The sequence below is a fragment of the Chinchilla lanigera genome, unplaced genomic scaffold, assembly GCF_000276665.1.
Source record: "Chinchilla lanigera isolate Chin_1 unplaced genomic scaffold, ChiLan1.0 scaffold00007, whole genome shotgun sequence".
Taxonomy (NCBI): domain Eukaryota; kingdom Metazoa; phylum Chordata; class Mammalia; order Rodentia; family Chinchillidae; genus Chinchilla; species Chinchilla lanigera.
The window spans coordinates 15,217,201-15,244,545 of NW_004955408.1; the positions used below are offsets into that span (position 1 = coordinate 15,217,201).

Below are 27,345 nucleotides of genomic sequence, written 5' to 3' on the forward strand. Positions count from 1 at the left end.
TAAACAAAGTGCCTCAGAATTTATAACCATAATAAATATTTATCCCTAAAGGTAATAAAAAGGGTCCTTTGAACTCAATTAATCTAACAGTGACAGTGGGTTTACTTTCATGCAAAATAAATCATATTTTTATTTCCTGTTCATCAGAAACAATTAGAGAAACAAAGTGACTTGTAGTGATTTAAGGGGCGTTTGACCCTTTATGAATATAATTATACTAAGACACCATACTGACAAAATATAATCACTTTCCTTGATAACAGGCATTAGAAGGACCAAGGGAAATTTTCATTTTAAAATAGGAATTTAACAACTCCATGCCCAGTTCTCCCATTAGTGTTCATGTGACTTCGGCATCATCTGCTACTGTGGTACAACTTTAGTTCAGATGGAGCTTGGAGGTTGCTGACTGGGAGTGCCATCAGTGGGGAGAGACTGGAGCTGAATCTGACTCCACACGTCATTAGCTGTGTGACCTCTGCTTCACGTCTTCGTGCCTCATCTCCCTCTCATGGGGTTGGTGAGTTAAAATGAAACAGTGAGTGTAAAGTGTTTAGCATACAGCTTAAGTGTTCAATCAATTGTAAATAGATAGATAGATGGATATGGATATACAACTGTGGCTGTAGGAAAATTTAAGTAAAGTAGCTAATATTTTCACTTAAATTGCCTGAAATCACTGCCAAATAGACTGTAGGCAGGAAGGGTGTTTGGTCTTAACAGAGGTGCACATACATGAGGGCATTCCTATTTCCATCCACTATTTTGTGATTCATTTTGAGAATATTTGTGTCTAGAGCAAACTTTATTAAAATTTACATAGAATTTACTGCCTGCCTGCCATGCACAAAGCACTGAAGGAGATAAAAGGATGTGACACTTCCGCTAAGAAGTTTAGCAGTCAAGGTTCTTGTATGCAGATAACAAAACTAGCTTAGGCCTAATTAAATAGAACAAATATTGTTTTAAACAGATAATGAAGAGAAATAGTGGGCAAAAGATTCACTGTGGAAGCTATGCAGTCAGCAGTAGTATCTAAATTCACAGAGCACAACGGTCTGGTCAGGTCCTCAGTGCTATCTCCATGGGGGGCAGATGCACTGACATGTACCACCCAACACTGCTACCCATCAACCACCATGGCTGCTCCCCTCTAAGGTCTCCATTTCTACTCACTAGTTTTTATCCCACAATTTCCAGCTCCAAGTTAAAAGTAGATGATTGGTGGTGCTTTGCTCTTGGACCCTCCTTGTAGTTGGGAATGAGACTGAGGGTAAGCATCTGGCTTTCTAAGCTTCCATTATGGGAGGTGAACTCTGCCTTCCAAAATAGATGATTCTTGAAATATAACGTTAAGTCACAGGTCAGGAGAAGAAAATAACAAGTGCTCTCTGAAAGCACACAATTAAGTAGGTCAGACGAAATGAGAAGAGAGTTACTGTAGATAAATTGTTTCTGTTACAAAAAGTGATGTTAATTATGTGGTAGGGGCATAAGTAAAAAAGCAATAAATACCATGCTTAATGATATGGGTTTTAAAATGTGATCATCCTAGGCTCAAATTCTAGCTGAACTACTGCTTAATTCAAGGTACTGACTCACTAAAATCTACATCCTGCAAGTGCACTTTCTTTTCATTTAAGCTTTTGATGGAATTTGATTTTTTTTTAATTTTAAAGAGAAAAATAGATAAACATAACAATGAGACAACTTCAAAACAGGTTAGTAGGACTGTTAAAGTAGTTGATACATTGTGTATTGTTGTCTTCCTAGTAGTTATTCAGAGTACAAGATATAGGCATGATATTTTGTCCAGACAGTATTAGTACAAACCTTTCTGTTCAATGAATTAAGAGCAACTAGTTGTACAACTATCTTAACTATCTTGTGTATACATATATTTCTTCCTTTTCTTCCTTTCCCCTTTCCTGTCACAGTTTGTCTTTTCTTCCGAAAAGTTTCTTCCTAATTCACTATATCTAGTGAATAGATATTTTGTGTATTTTTTATCTTATTTACTTGTTCAGTTTCTCACACTAGTGAAACAATATGGGTCTGATATATTTCAATATGATGCTTACACATATGGGTCTGACATATTTCATTTGTGAATATGGTCTTTAGTTGTATCCATTTACTTATAAAAGTCTCCAGTTTATCCTTCTTTATGGATCAGTAGTTCTCCATTATATGTAAAAACAAACCCAGATCTTTTTTATCCATTCCTCAGGTGATGGGCATCTGGATTGTTTCCAAGATTTAGCTATTACAAATTGTGCTTCTATAAACATGGGTGCACATATATTGCTGTGGTAGGATATTTTTAATTTTTCTGGGAAGATGCCCAGAAAGGAAATACCTGATTTGAATGGGACCTCTAATCCTAGTTTTTAAGGAATCCACACTGATTTCCACAGCAGTTGTGTAGAGGGATACAAAGTTAACACCCAAAAGTCAATAGCATTCCTGTACACAAGCAACACATTCGTAGAAAAATTAGGGAAAGCATACCCTTCATGATATCATCTGAAAAATGATGCTTAGGAATCAACGTAACAAAAGATATAAAAGATCTATACAGTGAAAATTACAGAAGATTAAAGAGGGTATCAGAAAATGGAAAGATATCCCTTACTCTCGGATAGGAAGAACCAGCATAGTGAAAATGGCCATATTCTGAAAAGTGCTACACAGATTTAATGCAATCCCAATCAAAATTCCATTAAATACCTCACAGATGTAGTGAAAACATTCCTGAAATTCATTTGGAGCTAGAAAAGAACAAGAATACCAAAAACAATTCTAGGCAACAAAGGCAAGTCAGGGGGCATCATAATCCCAGACCTGAAATTATACTACAAAGCTACTGTGATAAAATCAGCATGGTATTGGCAAATACCATGAAGATGCGTAGAACAGTACAAAAGATGCAGATTCATCCCCAAATACACTCAGACACCTTATCTTTGACAAAGGAGCCAAACATGTTCACTGGAAGAAAGATAGCCTCTTTAATAAATGGTGCTGGAGAAACTAGCATATGCTGAAGACTAAAATTAGACCCATGTCTATCACCATGCATTAAACTAAAGTCAAAATGGATCAAAGATCTAAATATTAAAATAGAAACACTAAATTTACTGTAAGAGAAAATAGAAATTTTGAAGACATAGGTGTTGGCAGAGACTTTATGAACAAAACCTAGATTGTAAGAGAAGTAGTTACAAAGAGTCAACAAATGGGATCTCACCTATTAAAAAGCTTTTGCACAACAAAAGAAATCAACAGAGTGAAAAGACAATCCACAGAGTGGGAAATAATTATAGCCAGTTGTCCCACAGATGAAGGATTTATACCCTAGAACATAGAGAGGATTGAAAAAAATCAGACCCTTCCAATTCAAATACCCTGTCCAAGAATGGGCATCTGAGATGAATATGCACTTCTTACATGAAGAAATATAAATGGCAAATAAATACATGAAAAATGTTTAGCATCATTGGTCATTCAAGAGATGCAAATTAAATTAGGATTCCATCTGACCCCAGAAAGAATGGTTACATTACATTGTAACATCAAAAAATCAACCTATAGCAAATGCTAGAGGGGCTAAGGGGAAAAAGGAGCCCTTCTCCACTGTCGGTGCTAATGTAGCCTGAAGCTGACCTTTTTATCTATAGCTGTCAGTGTGGTCTGGGATCTGTCAGTCAGATCCATCTGAATTCATAAGTGGAAAGAGTGGGAGGAGAGGTACAGTGCACAGCAGCTATGCCATTAGCACAGACCACCTCAGAGGCAGTAGGGCCCTGGTCTAGCACCACAGTATCAGCAACTGTTTTCAGCAGGTGGCCACAGCATCCCAGCAGGAGCTGCCTTTGCCTTTGCAGTGGAAATGTGTGCCGTGATTCTGCATGTTGTATCTAAAAGTTCAGCCTAGAGTCTATTACTTCAGTCTGCCCAAGAGTTCAGTAAGACAAATAAGTCCCTTTCGGCTTAAACTAGCTTCACTCTATTCTATTTTCTTCAACTAAACCTGAATCAGTACATTTGCTTGCTGCCTCGTGTGGCCTTCTGTATGTTAACCAACTTTTCTAAGGTCCCAGATCCTCATTATAAAGAGAAAATAATTATAGTAGCTGACACCTGAGAGGATTAGGTGAGTACAAGTCTGTATACAGACAACACCTGTACAGGCACATTTAGAAACAGTAGCTCCCACTGAGGATGAGGAGGAGGATTACGATGCTAATAATATCTAGGAGGTTGACACTAATGGAGGTTGGCCCAAGGGTAGATAAAAGACCCTACAGGCTGTTGGGAAAAAAGAGGTATTTGACTTACAAAAACTAACCAGTGTTATTGAGGGCTCATGGGAAAGAAAATATCTTTGAGTTGTAATAAAGGAATCCAAGTTCAGAATCTGAGAAAAGTCCAACTGAGTTGCAGTTCAGTGAGTTGCAACTATCTAGTAAAAACAGGAGCTTTCTGCAGTTCTCCAGGGAAGGTCTGTGGGTGTTTTTATGCCTCTGGCTTATGATGCTCACATCAGGTTTCACAAAGTGCTCTCCAGCCTTCACTAAAAATGCTGAGAAATCCACAAATGTGGCATTTTTACCCAATTAGGATCGAGTATAAGATGAAGCCCAGCCAGAGAAACAGTCTTTGCAGGATGACAGCATTGCAGGCACCTTTCCCGAGCCCAGAGAAAACAAAACAAAGTTCACTCTCCCGCACACCCAGCTTCCCATGAAATTTGCTGTGGAGAGATTTATAATTTGCAGGGAGGACCTACACTGCATTTTTAGATCTAATGGGTAATTTCAAAGCAGGAAAAAAATTGTCTGTGAAACTTGAAAAACGTGGCTGTCACCTTCAGAATCATATATATATACCTTCAGAAGATGTATATATATAATGTTGGTTTTGGAGCAGAGCCTCATCAGTACTGTGTGTCCTGAGAGACTTAGGAACTCATTTAGTCCTTAAGAAAAGACTTCACTTTCAAGAACCCATCTTGGGAGCCAGTATCCTTCTAACTGCTCCTTGCCGTTCCTTAAGCTGAAAGCTGAGAACTGTGCTAATATTCATACATAAACTTCACAGCTGTGTTACCCACGATCAGAGGGGTGAGTTACTCTTGGATCTGGGCTCATCCTATTACCAAGAGGACTTAATCCAGAGAGGGGTGGAAGCTTTTTATAGATGTCCTTTCCATGTTATGGTGTAAGAATATGATAGGGGATTACGTGCATAGTTAGAACACTTCTTGTCCATCTCTAAAATTCAAAATGTGCTTCTTGATTTATATGAAAGACATGAGTACTGCCAAGATAATGTATTGTACTGACACTCTGTCCTTTGAGCTAAGAGCAACCACAAAACCTCTGTTTGCACATCACCTAAGAAATAGCCTAAAGATGCATTGGGGGACATGAACCAGGCAGGTGGATTTTCACTTGTAAGCAGGCAAGATACTGCTTTGATAATGCTCTGAATCATGATTCTTTTTGCTTCATGCACTTATAAATAATCAAATAATGATTTCTTTCACAAATACAAAAATAACCATGCTTTAATTGTAATGTATTTGGGGTTTCCTTTCATTTTATTAATTTTTTTGGGGGGAGTACTGGGAGTTGAATTCACAACTTCACGTTTGCCAGGCAGACACTTTGCCACTTAACTAAATCCCCTGCCCTATGTTATTGACTTTGAAATTAGACTATAGCTACTTCAAGAGATGAATACAGTAAAAGTAGGGCTTTATTAATGTTAATAATATAAGGGTGAACCTCAAAAACGATGGTATTCAGTAATAGAAAATAATTATTTTGCAGAGGTTGACACTCTTCTAAACAGGTATTTGTGCTGCTCTAACATCTGTTCAGTAAAGACAGTGTGTATAATTCTAAAGTTCCTTCGAGATTAAATTCTTTCTGCTTTCACCCATTCATTTTATATTGGAAAATGTTGCCCATGTACCTTATAAGTCTCATCAGAGTCATTATAAATGTTAATCAAGCATGAAGAAGTGACATTGTTGAAAAGCCTAGTCTTGGAAGATTAAGTAGGCCCTTTCTTCTAAAACAATATCAAAATACTTTTAATTATACATATTCTCTACAATGTAGTACTTCAACTTCTCTTAATTCAACTTACACATTCGTGTTTTTCAATTTCAACTTTTCTGAAATGATGGAAAGGCCTTCATATTTACACTGTCCTATACAACAGTCACTAACTACATGTAGCTACTGACACACAAAAAGTGGCTAATATAACAAAAAAATATATGTTTAGGTTTTTAAATTTTAATTTAAATTTGACTATATATATCGGATAGAACAGTTATATATCTGTAAAAATACTGTTGGAAAGGATACTTATGTATCTGTAAGTATTATATATACACTCACACACATATATAAGTATACATATACATCTAAAATCATGTTTGTATTTAATTTATAGGCTTTGTCATATACAAATGGTGTGTTATTTAAAATAACAACTCGATAGGAGCAATTTATGTCCCACAACAGGCAACTGATAGAATAAATTATGATTTATTGAAATGCAGAGCATTAGGCAGGCACTACAAAGTATAAACAATATTTTAGAAAAATGAACTATGTGTGCCATGCTCTTAAATTTTGGGAGTGAGGTTAAACATTATGAATATGATTAAATATCAATATATTTATGAAGGAAGAAAAGTTTCAGTTTCTTGTGACATTATTTATCTCTCCTGTCTACTTCAATCTCACAGGAACAGTTTTAAAAAGAACAGCAGCAAGTTCATATTGGCACCATAGAACAGGGATGTACAGCATAGTTGGGTGTTATGGTTTATGTCCAGATGTCTCTCCAGAGGCTCCTGCACTCGTGTGTGTGTGGGGTCTTTTGCGGGTACCTGAATTATGGCGGTGTGATTTACCTAAATGCTATATTTGGAGGTAGCACCTGGTTGAACGACCTAGCTCTCTGGAAGGCAGTGAGCTGACAGGGTTTGTTTCTTGTCCCACAGTTCTCTCTCCCTCTCTCTCTCTCTCTCTCTCTCTCTCTCTCTCTCTCTCTCTCTGTTTCTGCTTTCCCTCCTGCAGTGCAATAAACAGCTTTCCCCCACCATGCCTCTCTGCCATGCCACTCTACCTTGGAGCCAGCCAACAGTAGGCTAAAAGCTCCACAAATGTAAGCGAAATAAACCTTTCCTTCCTTAAATTGTGACGGTTGAGTATTCTGTCCCAGTAACAAAGGAAGTGACTAAGATATAGAGCTCAAAAATGTTAAAAAAAAGTCTGAAGTTGCAATGTAAGTAAGGTTATATTATTTTTACAAAACTAAATACAACTCCTCTCCTTAAAATTGGGTTTGGATGAGCAGTGCAAAAGAGAGAACCAATCTACTCGATGTTCTACAGCATGGTCTTTCCTAGTGTGGTCCCAGCTCCAGCAACTACTGTTCTATATGACCCAGAACTTGGTAGAAATGCAAATTCTGAGAGCCTTCTGGAGAGTCCTGTGTTAGATGCCTTGGGGATGTGAATCCAACAATCAGTGTTTTAACAAACTGTGCAGAAAATTTGCCTGCTCACTGGGCCATGAGGACCTTCAGCACTCATTTCCAACTGTAGCTGTTCATTGTAATCACCAGTAAAGCTTCCAAAATTACTAATTCAACAGGCCTGTGGCATGGTCTGTTCATTTCCATTAAAAAGCAAACAAACAAACTTGTTCTCTCAAGCAGCAAGCTTGAAAACCTCTGCCCCAGACTTAGTCAGCAGGTACTGAGTAGAACTATCTGAGATAGCTGTCTTCCCATCATGTAACTGGTTTTGATGACTGTATCCAGGAATATGCTGTAAGAGAGCACCTTAGACAAAATGTGTGCAATCTCAGCACTTTGGGAAGTTGAGGCAGGAGGATGGCAAGTTCAAGTCCTGCCTGGCAGGTTAGCAAAAGTCTGTCTCAAAAATGAATGAATGAATGAATGAATATAAAAAAGTGGGGGCTGTGTGGGTTTCTAATTTAAAAGTGGGGCTATGTAGTTTTTTAATTTAATTATAGTGCAATGAACCAGCCTCCAAACAGAATAGCTACATAACCTTGGACACCTCTACAAATGGAGAAAAATGAAATTCAACTGCATCACTTTCACTAAAGAGTAAAAGAGTGCAATAACCTGAAGGCTCAGATGATAGTTTTGGTAATCTGAGAAAGGTTCAAATCCTGTCTCCTACAGAGAAGCTGGTGAGCATGCTCAGTTGGAGGCTTGCTGTGATGACAATCATATAAAAGTACTGAGGAAATCCAAGGCCATCTAGAAAACACACATCAGCTTCTTGTTCTGATCCAATGAAGGTTTTATTTACAAACACTGATTGCCATGATCTGATTACCATGATCAGGAGACATGTAAGGATAGTCATCAGCACACAAAGGGGACAAAATAAACATATGTAATCACCAAAGAAATACCGGAGAGAGCACAAGAGAATTTATAAAATAATTTAAATATGCATTCTTAAGAAAGATTGTGCAGAACAAGGGACCATGGAAACTGAGCAATCAGAGAATAAAGAAGCGATCTTAGAAATCAAGACTGCTAAAATAATATATGTACGTATAACAATTTCTTTAAAATAAACATTAGTAATCTAGAAGATAAAAGTCTGTAAATTTTATTTCATATCTCTGGTAGACAGTTGCAGAAGACCCAAGATCTATTCCATGGGAACCTCAGAAAGATAATATAAAAAAGAGGAAATGAAAAATGTGATTAAAAAGTAAGATATCACTTTATTGGGGAAAAACCCCCACTTGAGATTGAAAGATTACTTTTCTCTCATTGCTGGTACAAAATACCCTACACTGAAAGTTCAGAAAGGAAAGGTTTATTTAGTTTGCAGTTTATGGAGGTTTCAGTCCATAATCAGCTGGCTCCAAGGCAGGGTGGCATTGTACAGGGCAATAGTTCAAGGTGGCAGAAGACAGCAAAAGCAGCAAGAGCAAAAAAAGAGAAGGGAGAGCAAGCCTCTTTTCCTCCCTTATATTGTCCGCAGGCTACCCACCACCAGGGGGCTGTAGCACTCACACCATCTCCAGGCCCTCCTCTTCACAGGCCCCCTGCTGAATTACTTAATTAAACAAGTTGACACAATGAACATCTTAGAGGGGTAAGGGCATGTCCTCTCTACCCCAGGATGTAGAACTGCTGAGTTATTTAGTTAAGCTTCTAGACTTCTCATGTTGACACAATGTATCACCATTACAAAAGGTCTTATACTCAGTAGTAAGAAACATCCTTTTTATCCAAATTAGTACTTTCAAATAACAGAAGAACATAGAGGCAAAAGTCTTCAGGTCCAGTCACACATCAAGGTCAGACAGAACGTGTGATGAGGTGCCAGAAGTTCTAAATACATACTCAGTTCCTGCTTAATTCAAAATAACTCAAGGATCACCTAAAATTCTGAATAGCTTCATTATTTATCACACCCAGTCCATCCTTGCCCCTCATGCAGCATGTGCATAAACACATGTGTGCACGCACACACACACACTTTCTCTTCTATTAAACCTTATGAAGATCAAAGATACAAGGGGGGTTAAATTATCTAGAAAGACAGAAAAAAAATTAGGCTCTTAGCCTTATTCTGAATAGACATATCTATGATTGTACTCATATGAGGAAAATTTGAGGAAAGATTTCTATATTAAATAGCAATAGACCATCAGCAACACACCCAAACACACACACACACACACACACACACACACACACACACACAAAGGGAGAGAGACAGAGACAGAGACACAGAGACACACAGAGACAGAGATAGAGAGACAGAGAAAGATACAGGAAGAGAGACAGGGAGAGAGAAACAGAGAGAAGAAGACAGAGAGCAACAAAGAGGGAGAGAGATAGAGAGAGAGAAACAGAGAGAGAGACAGAGAGAGAGAGAGACAGAGAGAGAGATGAGAGAGACATAGAGAGAGAGTGAGAGAAATAGAGAGGGACAGGGAGAGAGACATGGAGAGAGAAAGGCAGAGAGAGAGAGAGAGAGAGAGAGAGAGAGAGAGAGAGAGAGAGAAAGTTGAAATCCACCTTATCAGGAATGTGATTTTCATCTTTTCCTGAGTAGCACTGCTCCCAGAGGTCCAATGTATGTGGGATCTGCAGTCTAACATAAGCCAGCTCTTGTCTAATTGTCCTTTCATTAAAGTCCCTCAATTTTTGCTGGTGCCAAACAACTTTCAACCCAAAGCTATTTAAAACATGTCTAAATTCAAGAGTTGCCCTTCACTCATAGGAAACGGTCTTGCAGAATATAGCAACTGATCTGATTTTTCACCATGTATAAGTGCTATGAGCTGTTTTATTTAACAACATTTTTAGCCCTAAACTGCCTTTCTGACATCTATCACCACTATTCTAGTTTTGCCCTGAGGGCAGATAGAGTGAGCTTCCTTAGGAGGATTTTCTGTAATTATCTGAAAATATTCTGCGCATACACTGCAGCTCCTAGTTGTCTAAATTTCCCTTCCTGCAGGTAAATGCACTTCCCAATCCATAATTTCAGTTTCTTTCACTGGTTTTTTCAAATTCAACAGCTTATATATCATTTACAGTTCGGTTGTTCTGATTGCTAAATATTCCTCTTAAAATACTATGGCTGTGATTCAGCATAATATTCCAGTTGTAATATGATGGTAGTAATGATGATGCTATAATAACCAGAGCTACTACTAACGGACACATCACTACTGAGGACTGCAGAATAATCTGTATTTTGTGTATCTCATGACTTACAAGGATCACAATATTGCACAGAGGAGGAATCACAGCTGAAGAAGCTATTGACCTGTTTTGTTACTCTGAGGAACCCATACTGACTAGATCTATCTCGTTCACAAAATGTCCTTTTACCACAATCCTACATTAACACAGAGCCGCGTCTGTTCTCTGCTTCTTCTGTCAGAGGTTTGTTGACATTCCCCAAAATGCCAAACTGATCTTCACTTTGGGGCTGAAGAACGCAGCACACTCTGCTTTCTTTTAACTTCTTAAAAACATTACTGCTATAACAGCTACTACGTAGGTAACCTGGTTCCAAAGTATATTAACCCTGCCCTCTAGCAAATTTGTACTCAATCCCTCAAATGCTGACATGTGTAAATCTATACTGACTTCCTCAATAGAATGATATGGAATGAAATTGTGGAATAAAGAAAATATAGCTGTTGTTCCATCAACAACCTAGCAAGGAGTTGTATTATGGTATCAAAATTGGAATTCAATACAGCATAATTTATTTTTTGCTTTCATAAAACATGATGAACATCTCTGTGAAGAAGAGGTGTGAGAACCAAGGGTCTCTCACACTCCCAGGGTTTGATGGTCAGCAGGTTGTGACTGCCTTTCTTGGTTGTGACTGTTTATATGTAAGTGAAATCTGAAAGAGATTATATTCACAAAGGGATTGTTCTTTCGCTTCATCCAAGCATAGATATTGAAGTACATTTAAATATATACAGTTAGGTTTTGAAGCTAATTTTTTATTCTGCTTTCTGTAGCAGAAGTTAATCTGCATTTTATGCTGAGACACAGTTGGTGGAAAGATTCTTTGAGGAGGCAGAGAGAACTACAGACAATGAGACTTACTGGGCATGTCACTGTAAGGGCAGAATAAACTCCATAGAGGTTGAGAGAGGCAACGTTATGCTAAGGTAATGAAGACTAGTATTGTTATAGTAATAATACTATTAATTACTGAACTTTCTACTTACCAGATGTCTTTCATGTACTATGTAATATAGATTTTTAAAATGTTACTTCATTTTAATCTTATACTAACTTTATGAGGTACACATTAGTACCCTCATTTTACCCATGAGGAAATTGAGGACTGAGTAAGGATGACATTCTTGATGTCATTTACATAAGCAGTGCATTTGAGAAGCCAGCAAAAATTGGTGTCTGCTATGGTCCAAAAGGTCAGGGTATGGGATATTTTTGAAGATCTTGAGAGAAGATGCCTGATAGTCTGAGTTAACCTTGGCATAGCCTAAAGAAGTTGCCTACAAGAGAGCTGCTGGGAAAGTTCTACACTTTAGGGCTTCATTATGTATCTCAAAAAGGCTGGAACTGACCAAAAAACCCAACAATGCAGAGCAGGAGCATTCTAAACCTACTCTTAATTCTCTAAGACACGAGGCTGCCAGTGTAACACCCAGAGAAGGGATGAAATAAAAGCACATAAACCAAAAAAAAAAAAAAAAAAAAAAAAGAAGAAAAGAACCTTTGAGTTTTGAGTAACTTGGGCAGTCTATCAGTGGGTCCAGTTGACAGAATTCTATCTTTCCTTCCAGCCAAGTTGGTGCAGAACATGACAGGGTAATCCCCTGACTATATACATTTCAAAAGTCTGTAATCTACCTCATCTTCACTATCTTTTCTTCCTGAACAGAATATACTAAATGACCCCACAGTACAATATCATGCTGTGTCCTTATGATGGTGTGATCAGAACTCTGTTTAAATGAATCTTTGACTTGTACTAACAGTCATAAATTATATTTGACAGCCCTGGAAATGTGAAGCATTGGCAAGCTTGGAACAATTCAACATTTCTACAGTGAGCAACTTTGTTGAAGATAACAGTATGTAATGTAACAACCATTGTTAATTCCTATCATCTTGTTTTGAAATCCTGTATCATTTTTATTGTTTTTGTATTGTTTTGTTTTTGTCTTCATTGTTGTTATTTTGTTATTTTTTTCTCTTTAAAATAGAATTCATCGGGGCTGGGGATTTAGCTCAGCGGCAAGAGCGCCTGCCTGGCAAGCGCAAGGTCGTGAGTTCGGTTCTCGGTACCGGAGAAAAAAAACAAACAAACAAAAAAATAGAATTCATCCCTAAATGAGAACATTCAAAAGAACTTTGTTTTTTAGCCTAGTCGGTATTTGGTGCTTTTAGCATGACATTACCCTAGAAATATGGGAAAGTATTCTAATATCTTTAACCCAATCTGTACTGAAAAGTTCAGAGTAAGGTAAAGAAAAACATTATCTATCCAGCTACCTATATATTGATCGATCTATATCATTATATATGTATATATCATGCTACATAGACAAAATGTGATGAGTTGACTCTGAATATGAAGATAAGTAGAGCATATAGATTAAAGGCAGCACTAAGAGACAGGATTGGAAATAGCTTGGAATGGATTCTCCTTTGTATTTTAGCAATTTATTTTTCCTAGAGATAAATGTCATTTAATTCTGCAAATCCCATCAATTGTGTAGGACCTCCTTATCCTCTCTATTTAAGAAAAGTAATAAAGTAAATATAGTTTACATGATTGTTATAGTTGATACATTGTGTCAACTTGAGCAGTCCAGAAGCTTAACTAAGTGACCCAGCAATTCTACATCCTGGGGTGAAAAGGACATGCCCTTATCTCTAGGATGTTGTTCATTGTGTCGACTTGAGTTTACAAGGTTAACTATGTGACTCAGCAGGGAGCCAGGGTCCTTACTTTGTTTTCATCCTGAGCCTGTGCAAGAGGAGGGCAGGGAGATGGTATGGGTGCAAAGGTCTCCCACCCCAGGGTGGGTAGGCTGAATACAGTAAAGGGGAAATGAGGAAAGACTGATTGCTGGTTCTTTGGAGGTGCTCCAGTCTTCGCCTTCAGTTTGGTCACCTGGCTTCTGGTGCAGACTGTTTGGCTTCTGCCTGGGACTGTGCAGTCTTCTGGTGTAGATTCTTCAGCCTTGATAGTAGATTTTTCAGCATTCTGTCATAGACCATTCCATCACAGCTTCCTGACACTGACTGGCAAGGACATTGCAGTGAGCTCCAGGCCTTGGAATGGGCTCTTCAATCTCCACCCACTGCACACTTCCTCATCCAACTCTATGGCTGACCATTGTAAGCCAAACTTGTAATTTCATATACATTTGTATATTTTGTGTTAGATCTGTTTCTCTAGTAAACCCTGACTGATACACTAATTACCTAGAATCCTCAGCATGTTTATAACAAGGCATACTCTAAATAGCTTTTAAGATAAAATATTTATCTTGGCAGACTCATCACTAATGCAATTTTATATTCATCACTGTGTTTATTTACATTATATCTTTCTGCTTTGACCTAATGAAAATGGCAAGAATATTGTCTATTATTCCAATTATATCTCTGAAGCTTATTAAGATACCTTGTAAATAAAGCACTCAAAAAATTTAATGAATGAGTAAATTCCTAACTAAATGAATTAGTAAAAGCAATAAACTCATTTCTAAAGTTCCCCTTTTCAAGCCTCTTAGAATCAGGTTTTGTTATCTTCTCTGAAAGCAAAGCAGTACTGCTAATATATTTTGCAAGGTACTAATGATTCAGCAATGCTGTTATTCAGGCCATTTTTCCTTGTGAGAGGAAAGGAAGAGGGAAAAAGGAAGAGAAAACAGAGAAGAGAAGACAAAGAGAAAGAGTGAGAGGAGGAGGAAGAAACAGAGAATGAATGCATAGGGTTTGCTTAAAGAGGTAGATAAACAGTTAGAACGTTGGGCATAAAAGAAAAGAAAAAGAAGCCGGGCATGGTGGTACATGCCTATAATGCCAGACTCAGGAGGCTGAGGCAGGAAGATTGTTGTGAGTTCGAGACCAGCCTGGGTGACAAAGTGAGCTCAAGGCCAGCCTGAACTGCATAGCAAGACCCTGTCTCAAAAAGACAAAAAAAAAAAAAAAGCAAGTTGGGCATTACCTGGGAACTAGTGAAGAGACAGGAAGTTATGCTTATTTTAATATACTTAGCAAACTGCTCATAATAACAAAGACTGGTAATCACATATATTATTAATGCAATGCCATAGTTCATTCTTTATAATAATGATTTTCTCTCTTGGTAAATGTAATTCCAAATTTCCCTTAAAGACAGGCTATGTTCTTAATATGCAGAATAGGTTCCTTTAGGATAGGGATCTGTTAATCTGGTCTCTAATATTAGTGTCTTTCTTAAAGTAATTCAGCTGTCAATTACCTGTCATCAGCACAAAGCTACTTTGCAACAAAGGTTGCATAATATTGGATAAGTCAGGCTACCTTTTGTGTCCACTTCCCTATGCATAAAGAATATAAATTAATGTATATGCATTTCACAAGTCACTATGAATTGAAATGAGATATGTAAAGTAGAATGAATTATCATGTTAATTTTTAAATAGTCTTGTCAAAGTTACAATTTAATAACATTGTGAAACATTTTGGTGTTGCCCATGTCTTTAGGCTTCAGTTCCTTTAACTAATAAAGTTGTTGGGCAGGGGATATAGCTCTGTGGCACAAGTGCCTGCCTGACAAGTATAAGGTCCTGAGTTAGATTCTTGGCACCAAAAAAAAAAAAAATTAAAGAAAAACAATAAAGTCTTGATTTACTCACCTGAGAGGTATATGAAGACCTCAAAGGAAATGTAATAAGTGAAAACATTTCTTCCATATCCAACTATTTAAAATTTCAGTACAACTGTACCTCACATGCTATTCTTATGACAAAAATCCATGGGTGGTACAAAACATACTGTTTTCAAAATATCCTGATACCAGCAATTTGAACCTGCCAGACAATTTGGAGTTTGAAGAACACTGTTCTATAAATTGTACCATAAGGCAAGAAAATGCAACGTTGACAGTGTTGTCCTAAAGATATTTTCATACAATAAATCATTAAAATCCTATAGACAGATTTCATTGACAAATTGCTTTAGTTTGGTAAGGCTAAGATCAATTTGAAAATAATGCTGATCTGGAATGTAAGTATACAATTGGTTTCTTTAAAATACATATAAATTTAATTATCCCTGGAAGCTACCTTTTGAAATGGGCAAAAATATCCATGATCTGTCTTAAATGGTGCATTTTTTCCTCAGAGTAGTGATTTAGAGTCACAGTGCTTGCTACAGCTAAAATTCCTCACAAAGTCTATGAGTGTTCTTCTAGCAGTCCAGCTACTAATTATCCAGAGAACTGGATACACAGTTGTCAGCTTCCAAATACTTGATGGGCTATGGTCTAAAAACATCCCAAATAACTGATGGAGAAAAAGAGATTTAAAATGCTCCTCCATCTCTAACCACTGCCTTGAATTACCTCTGACAGGTTATAAAATCAGCATTTTAGCCTATCCAACAGGGCGGAGAATGAAATCAACACAGAAATTAAAACTATGACCTAGAAAATTAAACCACACTGCAAAACAAGTCAGTACAGGAAGCAGAACACACGCACATGTGCATGCATGGATGCACACACACACTCACACATCAACCCCAAACTTGCACAAGAATATAAACTTTAGACACCCAAAACAGTGCCTGAAACCAAAACCGTAATAACAGAATAGTCCATTAGTCCCTATTCTATGAATGCTTTAATTTAGGAGGCCACATTTATTTTATAATTATAAAGAGATAAAGTTTGGCAAGAGGCAGAAACAACTAGGATATTTTGCGATATGCTTCCACCTCTACTGATTTTCTCAAGACTGTTGTAAGCATTTGCCCCAATTACACATTTCAAGTGCCTGGCATGGCCCTTTCATTGCCGAATTATTCCATTGGTAAAGATTTGTCCTAAGTATTTAGGGACAAGAGCAAAAAGCAGCAGCGTTACTGATGGAAGATGCTGTCAGTGCTTCCTGCATTAAACTTTGTGAGCTAAGGGAAGATTTGCAGGACCTCTGGACGTGAGCCAGTGTCGGAAGTCTCTGCCTAGGGACAGCCTTAAAGCAGAGCTCAGTCTAGCTGGTTTCTCAGAAAGACTTACAGCTTTCGATTTCTAGCGTGCAGTTTTGTTCATCAAGCGGATACCGCCGTAGGTCCATCATGCAGGCAGCCGTGGTTGTGATTCTAGAAGAAAAGTGGGAATAAGTCTTGTTAGAAGGCCCATGGCTGGAGTTGGACAAATACATCTGAGTACTGAGACGGACAAAACTGGCCCTCTAGGTGACTGTGATGTACACTAAGCTCTAATGAAAAGGAGTGATATAACTTACTAATAATCAGTTTTCTTTACAAGTCTCATGCTGATTTGTAAAATAAAGAGGCTAGACTAAATCAGTATTTCCCGAAGCATGGTCCCTTTGCCCTCCTGTGTCAAAATCACCTGAAAGTGCTGGGTAGGCAGTTCCCTGCTTTCAGAATGTCTTCAGGTGGGGTGGCTCCCAGGAGCCATGTCCCTTTACTTTATTTTGTGAACATCACAGATAAATGTGTGAAATGTGTGAATTGTGAAATTGTGTGAACATCACAAATAAATGAGAAGTGATAAAGAATAGTCCTTTCCTTTCACATGTTTTCTTTTTTCTTAAGATGCTGAAATCCAATCTAATTTTATATTTAATCTATCATTTTCATCTATCTCTACACAGTATACGATTACCAAGAACCTTAACAAAACACACAATCAGCCTTTTATCTGTCAGCTTAGCTGTTCTGATCTGCATAATCTGATATCATCCCGACACTTTACCAAGTCTCCATCTATGGGCTGGCTGAGATGTTTATGCAGAATGCTTTGTACTTCTATTATTTTATCAGGAAGAAATGACCACTTCCCTTTATTTTGTCATTACATTTCTCTGTCATCATTTTTCACTAATGTTTCTACTGATGCTGTACTAGGAGTCAAACACATACAGTTTTAAATGATTTATCAATATGTGTGTTCTGAGCAATAAGACAACACAACATCATGAAAGAAAGTACAGTCCTAGAACACAAGAGATGTAGATGCAAATTTCAACTATCAATTTCAGTTTTATGTAAAGAATCCATCAGCGTGCTCAGTATGTAGGAAATTTTACATCTGCTGAAATCCAGTTTATACCTACCAGAAATCCAAGTGAACTGAGTCTATTCCTTACTTGGGTATGAGAGTCTCACCCCTCGTGTAGACTGGGACTATGTGAATAACTTAATGCAAACAGTTCCTGCCTCTTTGAGCTGATTCCTCTTCCACTAATATTTCCGCTTCGTTCTTTTTTTAGTAAGAAGTAAGTATCCTAGGTCCAATGTTTATCCCGATTCCTTGTTTAATTTCAGCAAGTCCTGTTGGCTCCTCTGCCTCTTTCCATCTCCACTTCCTCCTTCACAGTCTGTCCCCAGAGCTTCTCATCGAAGTCAGCAGAGTGGCTTCATCTCCCAGCCTATCCAATTGTCCCCCACAAAAAATTAGATTCTGTTCATCCTCTAATTACAATTTCTAGTGGTTTACACAAGAAAATCCAAGCCCCTGGCTATATGGCCTTATACATGGGATAAGCTGTCCCTTTGCTTGCTTCCCAGTATCATTGCATGCCATATTCTGACTCATTACCTTTCAGCCTTTGCTTTTGTTCTCTCTGCCTAGAACACGTCTTCCCGCTCTTCACAAAGTCCTCTCCACTGATCTTTTGGACAACAGCTCCTCCTCTGAAAATCCCTTCCCAACCACCCCACCCAGAATGGTTGCCATCTTAGCTGTCTGTTCATTTCCTTTAAGGATTTCCTGTAATCTGAAGTATGTTGCTCATTTGTTTTTCTAAATGCTATTTTTTCCAGTGACGTTAAAGCTCGTTAAGAGGATGGAGCCTCTGGTAGTCAGTGCTACGGCACGCAATGAGTATCTTTTGAGTGAATAAATACACGAGTTTATAATAATGCAAGGGCTCATTGTCAGTATTTATACTTTGAAGATTACTTTGTTGCATTATTTTATTTTTAACTTTTTTTTTTTGGTTTTTCTCCGGTACCGGGAACCGAACTCACGACCTTGCACTTGCCAGGCAGGCAGTTTGCCGCTGAGCTAAATCCCCAGCCCCTATTTTTAACTTTTAATTATAGTATGTCTTAGGTTATAGAAATTCTTGCATTTTTAATTCTTGCATTTTAAAATAGTTATCTATTTAATAGATAACTTTTAATCCATTTAAGAAACATTATATAAATAGTACTGAAGCTTATCCTATTTCTGCTTTCTATGGGATTAATCAAATTCTTAAATTTTATAACTTCTACTGAAATTAACATTTATATTTCATTCTTGGCAGTTTTAAAATTACAGTTCATTTTGTTGGGTTTTTTTTTTTTTGTTTGTTTTTGTTTTTTTGTTTTTTTTCTGGTACTGGGAATCTAACTCACAACTTTATGCTTTCCAGGCAGACGCTGTGCCCCTGAGCTAAATCCCCAGTCCCAACGGTTCATTTTGGCTATGAGATATCTGGATGAATTTCTCATTCATCCATGGATTTTTTTTTTTTTTTAGTTGTGTATGTGTGCTTACACATAGATGTAATTTGAATTTCTGCTAACATACAAAGAGTTCTATAATATAGAGTCCAAATTTTTAAAGGAAGTGAGACTAGATATATGGTCTAGTTAGAAACATAGAAAATCAGTGTTAGAAAATTAACTTTATGTGATAAACTGAATGCAAGAAAAACATGAATGTTACAAGGACACACACTAAAAATATTAACAGGGCTGGTGAGTATGGCTTAGTGATAGAGGGCTTCCTAGTGTATATAAGGCCCTGGGTTGAATCCCCAGTACCATCACACCGGGAGAGACACACAGAGAGAGACAGAGAGACAGAGACAGAGAAGGAGAGAGAGAGAAAGATACAGAATGCTCAAATAAATGAGGCCTTTTGCAATTGTGGCTAAAGTTTATGGTTCAGATCACTGACACAGAGTTATAATAATCAACATCTGTGAACTAGTGCCCTGAATGTTCAGAAAAATGAATTAACTAATGCTATCACAGGAGCAATGAGCTCTATTTATTTTTTAAAATAAAATAGAAGAAATTACTTTCCTCACGACATTCATATTTACTCCAGTGTTTTGATGTTTTGTATGGTCTAATGTACTTGATAAAGCTAGCAGACACTATAAATGTATTCTAGTCAACATTTACAAGATATTTACAAGTATCATACATTGCATTAGAGCAGATATTCTAACACCAAAATCTTCCATTTGAAATTCTGATCCTACAAAGATGAAGAACCTTACACAAGTCACTCCTATTTTCTAACACAAGGTTGCTCTATTTTGCAAATAAGTCTTTGTCATCCTAATTTGTCATAGTACTACAAAAATTGGGAGAGATTTATAATTCATAAAATTTTCTGCAATGTTTTCAAGTTATCACTAACTGCTAATGAATACATATTATGACAAGATATTTCACAAAAGGTTGGTAATACAAACACATTTGTATCATTAAAAAATGTAAAATGCTTATACTTAGATTACAAACAGAGATAGAAATATGAGTTTAAATAGCTTCCCAACATAACTGTGCAAAATTATTTCTCTTTGTGTGTATAGGGAACACTATAAGACAAAGTGCAGATGTGTAACAAATTTGCATCTTTTCAAAAAAGGTGAAAGACTTCTACAATCTGAAGAGAAACCAGAGTATTTGTATCTTATCAAAGCCTTATGTGTCATAAGAAACTAATTTGCTCTTGTGATATTTGTATTTCAAAAACATACTCGTGGTACATGTCAACAAGTCAATATTAAAACAACAGTAACATGTAATAAACAAAATAAAGGAGAAAGCAGTATAATAATTCTTAAACTCATGATATTAGGGCATTTCTCTTTATTAAGTGCATATTTTAACTCAGTAAAAATTCTGAAATACCTTAGAAAGTAAAAATTATATTTTATAGAAAATGACTTTTTAAAGAAATCATTTTTATATTTGCCCTGAAATGAATCATATTCAGAAAAATCCCAGTAATAAGCATCTGGGCCTGTGTGTTGAAATATTTTTGATTTATAACATGGCTGTGATTCTACAGAAACAAGTTAATGCAATTAATACAATTAATAAGTTTTTTATGAACACACCTTTCTGAATTCTGATAAACACTCCTAATGACCTGTAAACAGATCAACACCATTACTCAGAGTATTTGAACCGAGGTTAGTAATCCACTATACTGATTAAATTTAAGATCACTGTAAAATATTTGAAATCAAATGTCTTCTATCAAAGAAACAGTCAATAATGCTCCAGAATGGGCCTAATTTATATGTAGGAAATCTTCTTGATTTAAAAGTGAAATATGTTTTTTTCAGGGTTGAATTACATTTCGTGATGAAGGCTGTCCTTGACAGATATTCTGCTTCACCTAAGAGAACTTCAGGTAAACTTTATATGATGAAGACACTGGCTACTATCAACCCCAAATAACTTGGGGCCTAAAATACAGTAAGACTTGTGTGCTAACTTAGAATAAGAAAGTGGAACACAGCACATAACCTAAAGACTCACTAAAGGCCTCTATGAAATTCAGAAATCTAACATCTAAGTTTTATACCAAAGCCATAGTAGATATTTTAGTGCTGTGACCTGATGCCTGATGATATTACCATATCAATGCAAGTTTTGACATTAGGATTCAAGTTTGCTAATGACAAAAGATAGCAATTAAGTAATAAGAGACACTTTGACATTGTGCCATTGTGGAAAAACTCAATCAGTGTCATACCTTAGGCTCACAGAAGACTCCTTATGAGAGACTTCAGGTAATGTACTATGTGGTCAAAGAATGTGGCTAAGCATGTGAGAACTTTGATAAAATTTCAGCCAGAGGCCACAGGACTGGGATTAAATGATTTTGAACTTCAACGTTGTTTGATTTTTCTCTCTTAATAACCACACAATTATTCCACAAGAAAACAGTTCAATAACTTTCCATGTTTACAAGAATCAGATGTTACTCTCAGCTATATTCTAATATACTGTTCTAATGCGTAGAATGTTTCTGCTTTGCTCAAGATATACATTTACCAAAAAGCACATGATATTCTAATTACAAATGATAAGAAGATCCCCCAATATTCATTGGTATTGTCATTAGGGAAAAAAATTAATTTCAGAAGGTAAATTATCAAAAACAAAAATACATGTTTATGCAAACCTTCAAACAATGTTCAGAATTACAGATAAGAGAAAAAATACCGAATATTAATTTAAACAATAGAGTATGAATGGAAATTTTGAAAAGTTGTGCAGATCTCATCTAAGTCTCTTCCCTCAGAGGGAGGTGCTTGAGGCATCCTTGCTTTCCAGTGGTAGCTGTCCTTTTAGTTTTCTGAGCAACCTCCATACTGATTTCCATAATGGCTCTACAAATTTACATTCTTATCAGTCACATTGAAGGCTACTTTTTTTTATCATATCCTTGCCAGCATTTATTATGTGTGTAGTTTTTAATTTTGTTTTGTTTTGTTTTGTTTCTGTATTCTTATGATAGACATTCTGACTCAGTGAGATGGAAACTCATAATAGATTTGATCTGCATTTCATTGACATCTAAAGATATTGAATATTTCTTTAATATACTTTTTTGGACATTTGTACTTCTTTTAATAAGCATCTTTTCAGTTCACTTGCCCATTTATTGACTGGGCTATTTCATTTTTCAGTGTTAATTTTTTGAAATTTTTATATATTCTACATATGTCAGAAAAGTAGCTGGAATGATTTTTCTCCCATTCTGTAGGTTATTACTCTCTGTTAGTTGTTTCCCTTGCTGTGAACAAACTTTTTAACTTGATGTAGTCCAATTTGTTGATTCTTAACTATTATTTCCTGTGTTAGTGGGGTCCTAATCAGGAGTCTTTGGCTGTGCTTATGGCTTCATGTGTTTCCTGTATATTTTCTTTTAGCAGTTTCAAAATTCCAGATCTAATCCCTGGGTTTTTAAATTCACTGTGAATTGATTTTTGTACAGAGTGAGAGATAAGCATCTACTTTCAATCTTCTACAAGTGAATATCCTGTTTCCCTAGCATCATTTGTTAAAGAGACTGTCAGTCCACTGTAAGGACACCGGGATACTCCTGTATATTGTGGAAAATTCACAATAATGAAGATATAGAATTGCCTAGGTGTCCACCAACAGATGAAGGGATAAAGAAACTACAGTATATATACACAGTACAGTATTACTCAGCTGCATAAAAAATAATGAAAATTTTATCACTTGTAGGAAAATGGATGGATCTAGACATCATTATGCTGAGAATATAAGCCAGGCTCAGAAAGACAAACATTGCATGTTCTCCCAGTTACATGGAATCTAAAAAAGATGACACAGAAGTAGAAGGAAGGCCATTAGCAGGAAAGAAGGGAATGAGGGGGGAAGGGGGTGTAAGGGAAGGTGACATGGGATGAAAATGTACATAGTCAAATCCAATATTTTGAAAACTTAATAGGAGCTAATAATAAAAGGAAATTAAAGGAATATATTTTAGCTTTCTTATTCTATATGAAAGCTTCACATGAGCCCTGTGTGGTGGCATATTCCTCTAATCACAGCACTCAGGAGGCTGAAGTAGGAGGATCACAGCTTCAGAGACAGCCTGGGTTAAATAGAGAGGTCATGATTGGCTGGAACTTTATAGCAACGCTCTGTCTCAAAGAACTAAAAAAAAAACAAAACAAAGCAAAACCAAAAAATGTATTTTCCATTATTCTGTGTCTCACAGTCGTTTTTGTCAGAAAATTATTTTCTCACTTATAAATCTCTTACACAATGGGCTCTTACTTTTCTGTGAAATGGGTACAACACTGCTGTAGGAGGTTAGTAACTTTTGCACTGGCACTCTCACTAATCACAAATATACCTAATATTACTTGAATAAGTGCTAATATGTTCCAGACACTATCTAGTGTTATTGCAATGTATCACCTCATTTAAGTACAGCTGTTATTCTTGTTTTGTTAATGAGATAACTCACACCCAAAGGTGGAATGATCTTTTGCAGAGTGAGAGGTAGAGCTGGGATTTGAACCTAAGATGTTTAACTCCAGAGTCTACATGTTTAACTAGTATACTGTGACCAACTTGCTAGATGACTTTGGAAATGAAATGGAACATCTCTGGAAGATTGGTCAGTTTCTTGTATGCCAAATGAGCTTAGAAATTGTATAATCCTATGAAAATACATTACATGTTCTGTGACCTTGTATATTTGTAATTTTGTTTTACCCACACATGCAAATGCTATATTTCACAGCTGTTCATTCTGTTTTAGTCAATTATGTAGATTAGTTCACCCCAGACAAGCAAATACAAGCCTCTCCCCAAGGAGGCTCACTTAATATTCTCCCTGATTAAAGGTCTCCCTCAGCATTTTTGCCATTCTACCCTCTTGATTTACCTCTACGGAGGACTTCTGCTTAAATTAAAATATCTAAGACTCCCACATAATTGTTTTTAAAAGCTCTTTAAAAGTCCTCATATAGAGTCACATGCACTACTACGCTCAACTTTGTAATCACTAAAAAAAGTAAGATTGCTAGCAATCATGTTCCCATTTGATAAATCATGCATTTCAGATTAGAGCTATTTGTACTCTTCTGCAGCTGTCTGGCCTTCTGTGACTCTTTGAATTTCTGGAATCTTCTCCGCTACAAAGATACTGTGACCCTTAAAGGGCTACATACACAAACTTCTGCCACAAAGGCAGGCACTATTGTGAAAACATTTCCTCAAATAGCATGCCTGTGGAATCCAAACAATATCTAACAAAGTCTCGTTTTGTGAACATATAAGTCCTATTTAATATTAATGGGTACGGATATATCAGTCTAGGTCTTTCTTTTCCTCTGTGGTCAGTGTCTAGTTCACTTATCCGTCCCATATTGCATTCCTAATGGCCTCATCTACAAATCCTATCCTCATCTCAGGAGTTAACAATAATCTCTCTTCTCTCTGCATTGTGATTTAAAGGAACTATCTGTCCCTCACAAAAAGTAAGCACTATATTTTTTGTTTTGTTTTGTTTTTTTTGGTTTTTCTCCGGTACCGGGAACCGAACTCACGACCTTGCGCTTGCCAGGCAGGCGCTTTGCCGCTGAGCTAAATCCCCAGCCCCAGCACTATATTTTTAACTCATACCCCAACAAGTGAAATCTGATTTCAAACTACAATAAAATATTTCATCAAACCAAACCAGAAAGACTTGAGTAAGAGTATAAACAATCTTCCAATTTACTGGATACTTATAAAACATTCATGGAAGCATTTGTTGTATTTTATCTAGATATACAGTAGGACACATTAGAGAATATCATGTTAGAATAAATTCATTGGGGGGCTGGGGATTTAGCTTGGTGGCACAGCGCTTGCCTGGCAAGCGCAAGGTCATGAGTTCGATTCCTAGTACCGGAAAAAAACCAAAAGAAAAAAAAGGAATAAATTCATTGGTTTTTACTGCAGTCTTTTCTTTTTCTTTTTTTAACTAAAATGAAGTGATGGATAGATGCTAATTTGCAGAAGTTACAGCTTTCCATGGGGCTCTGCATTTCTTCCAAACCTCCTTTAAATATTATTTTAAAATATAAATTACACAAGATGAATACTTTCCTTTGCCCTCTAGCTCAACTCTCTATCCCTAACCAATCTGCCCTCTGCCCTTCAAGACTGGACTGTTCAGAATTCTACACCTCTCTCCACGGGAGTTTTGCAGAGCACAGCAGGACTCGGGGGCAGAAGGAAAGTACAATTAAAGAATAATTCCTCACATCCAGCTTCGTCCTGAATCTGGGCCCAAGTTCCCTTGTCCATTCCCTCTTCTTCCCCTTCACAACTGGGGTTCTGGAGAACCAATGGCGACCAGCTGATTGCACTTCTGGAGGGGAGGGGTGCTGTTGTATCTTTCCAAATAATCCTTTCATTGCACTCTCCTCACATTATCCGTTGTTAGTTTGCCATCTGCTTTCTCTTGGGTCCCTGACTGATCAAATGCAGTATAAAAATGTATTTAAAATTTCACATTCTAGTTAGTTGTCAGAACAACTAGAATCATTGCATTCTGGAGTCTTCGATCCTGGGAATTTGGAGATAATGGAATGAATATTTGCTCTGCCTTACATGAACCATCTCCTTCCTAACATTCTGATCTCAGTTTATCACAGTCCACCTAAGAAGCCTTCTCCCATCATCCCAGCTAATGTAGCCCCTACAATTGGTCACTATCCCACCTCCTTTTTTCTTTCTTTACAATATCTTTCACTATTTGAAATTACCCTGGATATTTATTTCTTTAATTGTTATTTTCTGTCTACCCCAGTAGACACTGCGTCCAAGGGTAGGGTCTCCAGAAGCAGACCAAGAAGGACATTATTAAGGATCATCACCTGAGAGAAGAGAAATGAGAACTGAACAAGGGAAAGCCTTGAACGGCATTGCATGAAAGATGCAAGCCCAGTGGTCCTCACCCATCCCATCATAGAAGTTCTGGCAGGAGTACTGCTTGAGTGACTGCTAGAGGATGGAATGATCATTAAACCACCTCTGTTTCCCACCAGAATATACTTATATCTTACCAGGCAGGCAGCATCCAATGACAGAGCAAAAACCACGATGGGTTAAAAGTCTCTGTCTCTGTCTTTGTCTCTGCCTCTGTCTCTATCTCTGTTTCTGTCTCTCTCTCTCTCTCTCTCCCTCTCTCTCTCTCTCTCTCTCTCTGTAGAACACTTGCCAAATTCATTAAGAAACATATTTTCTGGTTGATTCAACCTCTAATGTGCTTTTGTACATAATTTCCCACAGACTTGGTTCCAACTGTGATAACCCTAACCACTAAAGTAAGACAGGTTTATAGTTGTTATTGCTGTTGTTCTTTTTTTAAAAAAATGAGAAATAAATTACACAGAGATGTCTCCTGTCACATATGGGCAACTCAGGAAACATTTTTGACTCAAACTATCTAAATGCCACAGTGTTAGGTTTTCTTGCAACCCTAATATCTAATAGCAAAATATCGAATGGCAAGATATTTCCATCTAAATGATATTTTTACCACTTGAGAGAGAATTCTTTACATGAAATAGACAGTAAATATGAAGGGAAATGCTTAACATCATTAAAATCCACAAGTACATCTTAAAAATACAAATTAAATCATGACAATTATTGCTTGTCTAGTTAGTACTAAATTAAAGATATTATGCATTATTACAGATTCTACAGGGAAACAAAGCCTCTCCCACACGCTGCCAGTAGCACTATAAGTTGATACAAAATTTCTGGTTAACTTGAAAACATTAAACAAACCTACTGGATGTGCAAACCTTTGTTCCTGAAATTCAACTTTATGAAATTAATGTGACAAAATATAAAAATTATATGAGAATTGTGTTAGTCAGCTTTCCACCTGAGATACCTGCTACAAACAACTTAAAAGGAAAAAAAGGGTTTATTTTGGTTTACGATTTCAGAGGATGCAGTCCATGGTCATTTGGTCCTATTGCTTTGGGCTATTGTAGCACACTC

The 27,345-nt window shown here is 36.9% G+C and overlaps 1 protein-coding gene across 2 annotated transcripts in view; it reads right to left on the reverse strand.

The window, feature by feature from the left end:
• Positions 1–27,345, reverse strand: part of Gabrb2 (gamma-aminobutyric acid (GABA) A receptor, beta 2) — a 236,935-nt gene that overhangs the window by 90,966 nt on the left and 118,624 nt on the right. For both annotated transcript variants that reach the window (XM_005376272.1, XM_005376271.1), the window contains exon 5: positions 16,826–16,908. In XM_005376272.1, the coding sequence (XP_005376329.1) occupies positions 16,826–16,908 (83 nt within the window). The remainder of the gene's footprint in view (positions 1–16,825; positions 16,909–27,345) is intronic.